This window comes from Cynoglossus semilaevis, chromosome 20 (assembly GCF_000523025.1).
Source record: "Cynoglossus semilaevis isolate Cse_v1.0 chromosome 20, Cse_v1.0, whole genome shotgun sequence".
Classification (NCBI taxonomy): domain Eukaryota; kingdom Metazoa; phylum Chordata; class Actinopteri; order Pleuronectiformes; family Cynoglossidae; genus Cynoglossus; species Cynoglossus semilaevis.
Genome location: NC_024326.1, coordinates 14,917,690 through 14,918,514, shown reverse-complemented (window position 1 = coordinate 14,918,514; position 825 = coordinate 14,917,690). Strand labels below are relative to the sequence as shown.

At 53.9% G+C, this 825-nt stretch overlaps 1 protein-coding gene across 1 annotated transcript in view; it reads left to right on the top strand.

Annotated features, from left to right (window-relative positions):
- Nucleotides 1-30: 30 nt before the first annotated feature.
- tmeff1a (transmembrane protein with EGF-like and two follistatin-like domains 1a) overlaps nucleotides 31-825 on the top strand; it is a 6,037-nt gene continuing 5,242 nt past the window's right edge. The window contains exon 1 of the mRNA XM_008335083.3: nucleotides 31-501. Coding sequence (XP_008333305.1) covers nucleotides 354-501 — 148 coding nt within the window. The 5' untranslated portion in view covers nucleotides 31-353. The remainder of the gene's footprint in view (nucleotides 502-825) is intronic.

Here is an 825-nt window from a genome sequence, read left to right as displayed (position 1 = left end):
ACCTCGCAACACCCCCCCCCCCCCCCCCCTCACTCTCTCTCTGTTGTGGTCGCAGCTACGACGCTGCCTCCGCAACGTTCTTCACCGCACCGTCTCTGACAACGTGGACAAACCGCGACATCACCGCTGCTGCTCCGAGCTGTGATGATGATGATGAAGATGATGGTGATGAAGATGATGGTGATGGTGATGCCTCCTCCGTTCCTCCCTCCACCCTCTCTCCTCTGATCGCCTCCTTCCATCTCTCATCATTCTGGACACATTTACACCTGAACCGAGCGCGACCTGCGAGTGTGTGTGCGCTCGCGCGCGTGTGTGTGTGTGTGTGTGCGCGCGGCCAGAGACTCATCATCATGGAGTCCGAACCCGGACGGCGTGTCTGCGGATTTCTGCGGTTCCTTCTCTCCGTGGCTCTGCTCACTCTGCTGCTCCACCTGCAGGAGGCGCACGCTTCCTACTCGCCTCAGAGCGGGGAGTGTCGAGGCCGGAAGGACTGCACAGGTAAGAAGAGTTCGGGCTCTGGATCAGGTCCAACCTGGTGCCCTACATCCTCCAGAGCAGTGCTGCTCAACCAGTGGGTCGTGAACCGGAAGCCGATCATCATTCTTTTTTTTCAAATGACGAACTGTTTGAGTTTGGATTGATCCGTGAACCATGTTTTATTTTGAAAAGTCTCAATGATGAACAGCTGTGGACTGAAGAGCCCTGTCAAAATAAAAGTCTTTGGAAAAGATGGACAGGTCACAGAAGAACTACAGTAGTACTAGAGTAGAACTGCAGTAGTACTACAGTAGTACTACAGCAGAACTAGAGTAGTACTACAGT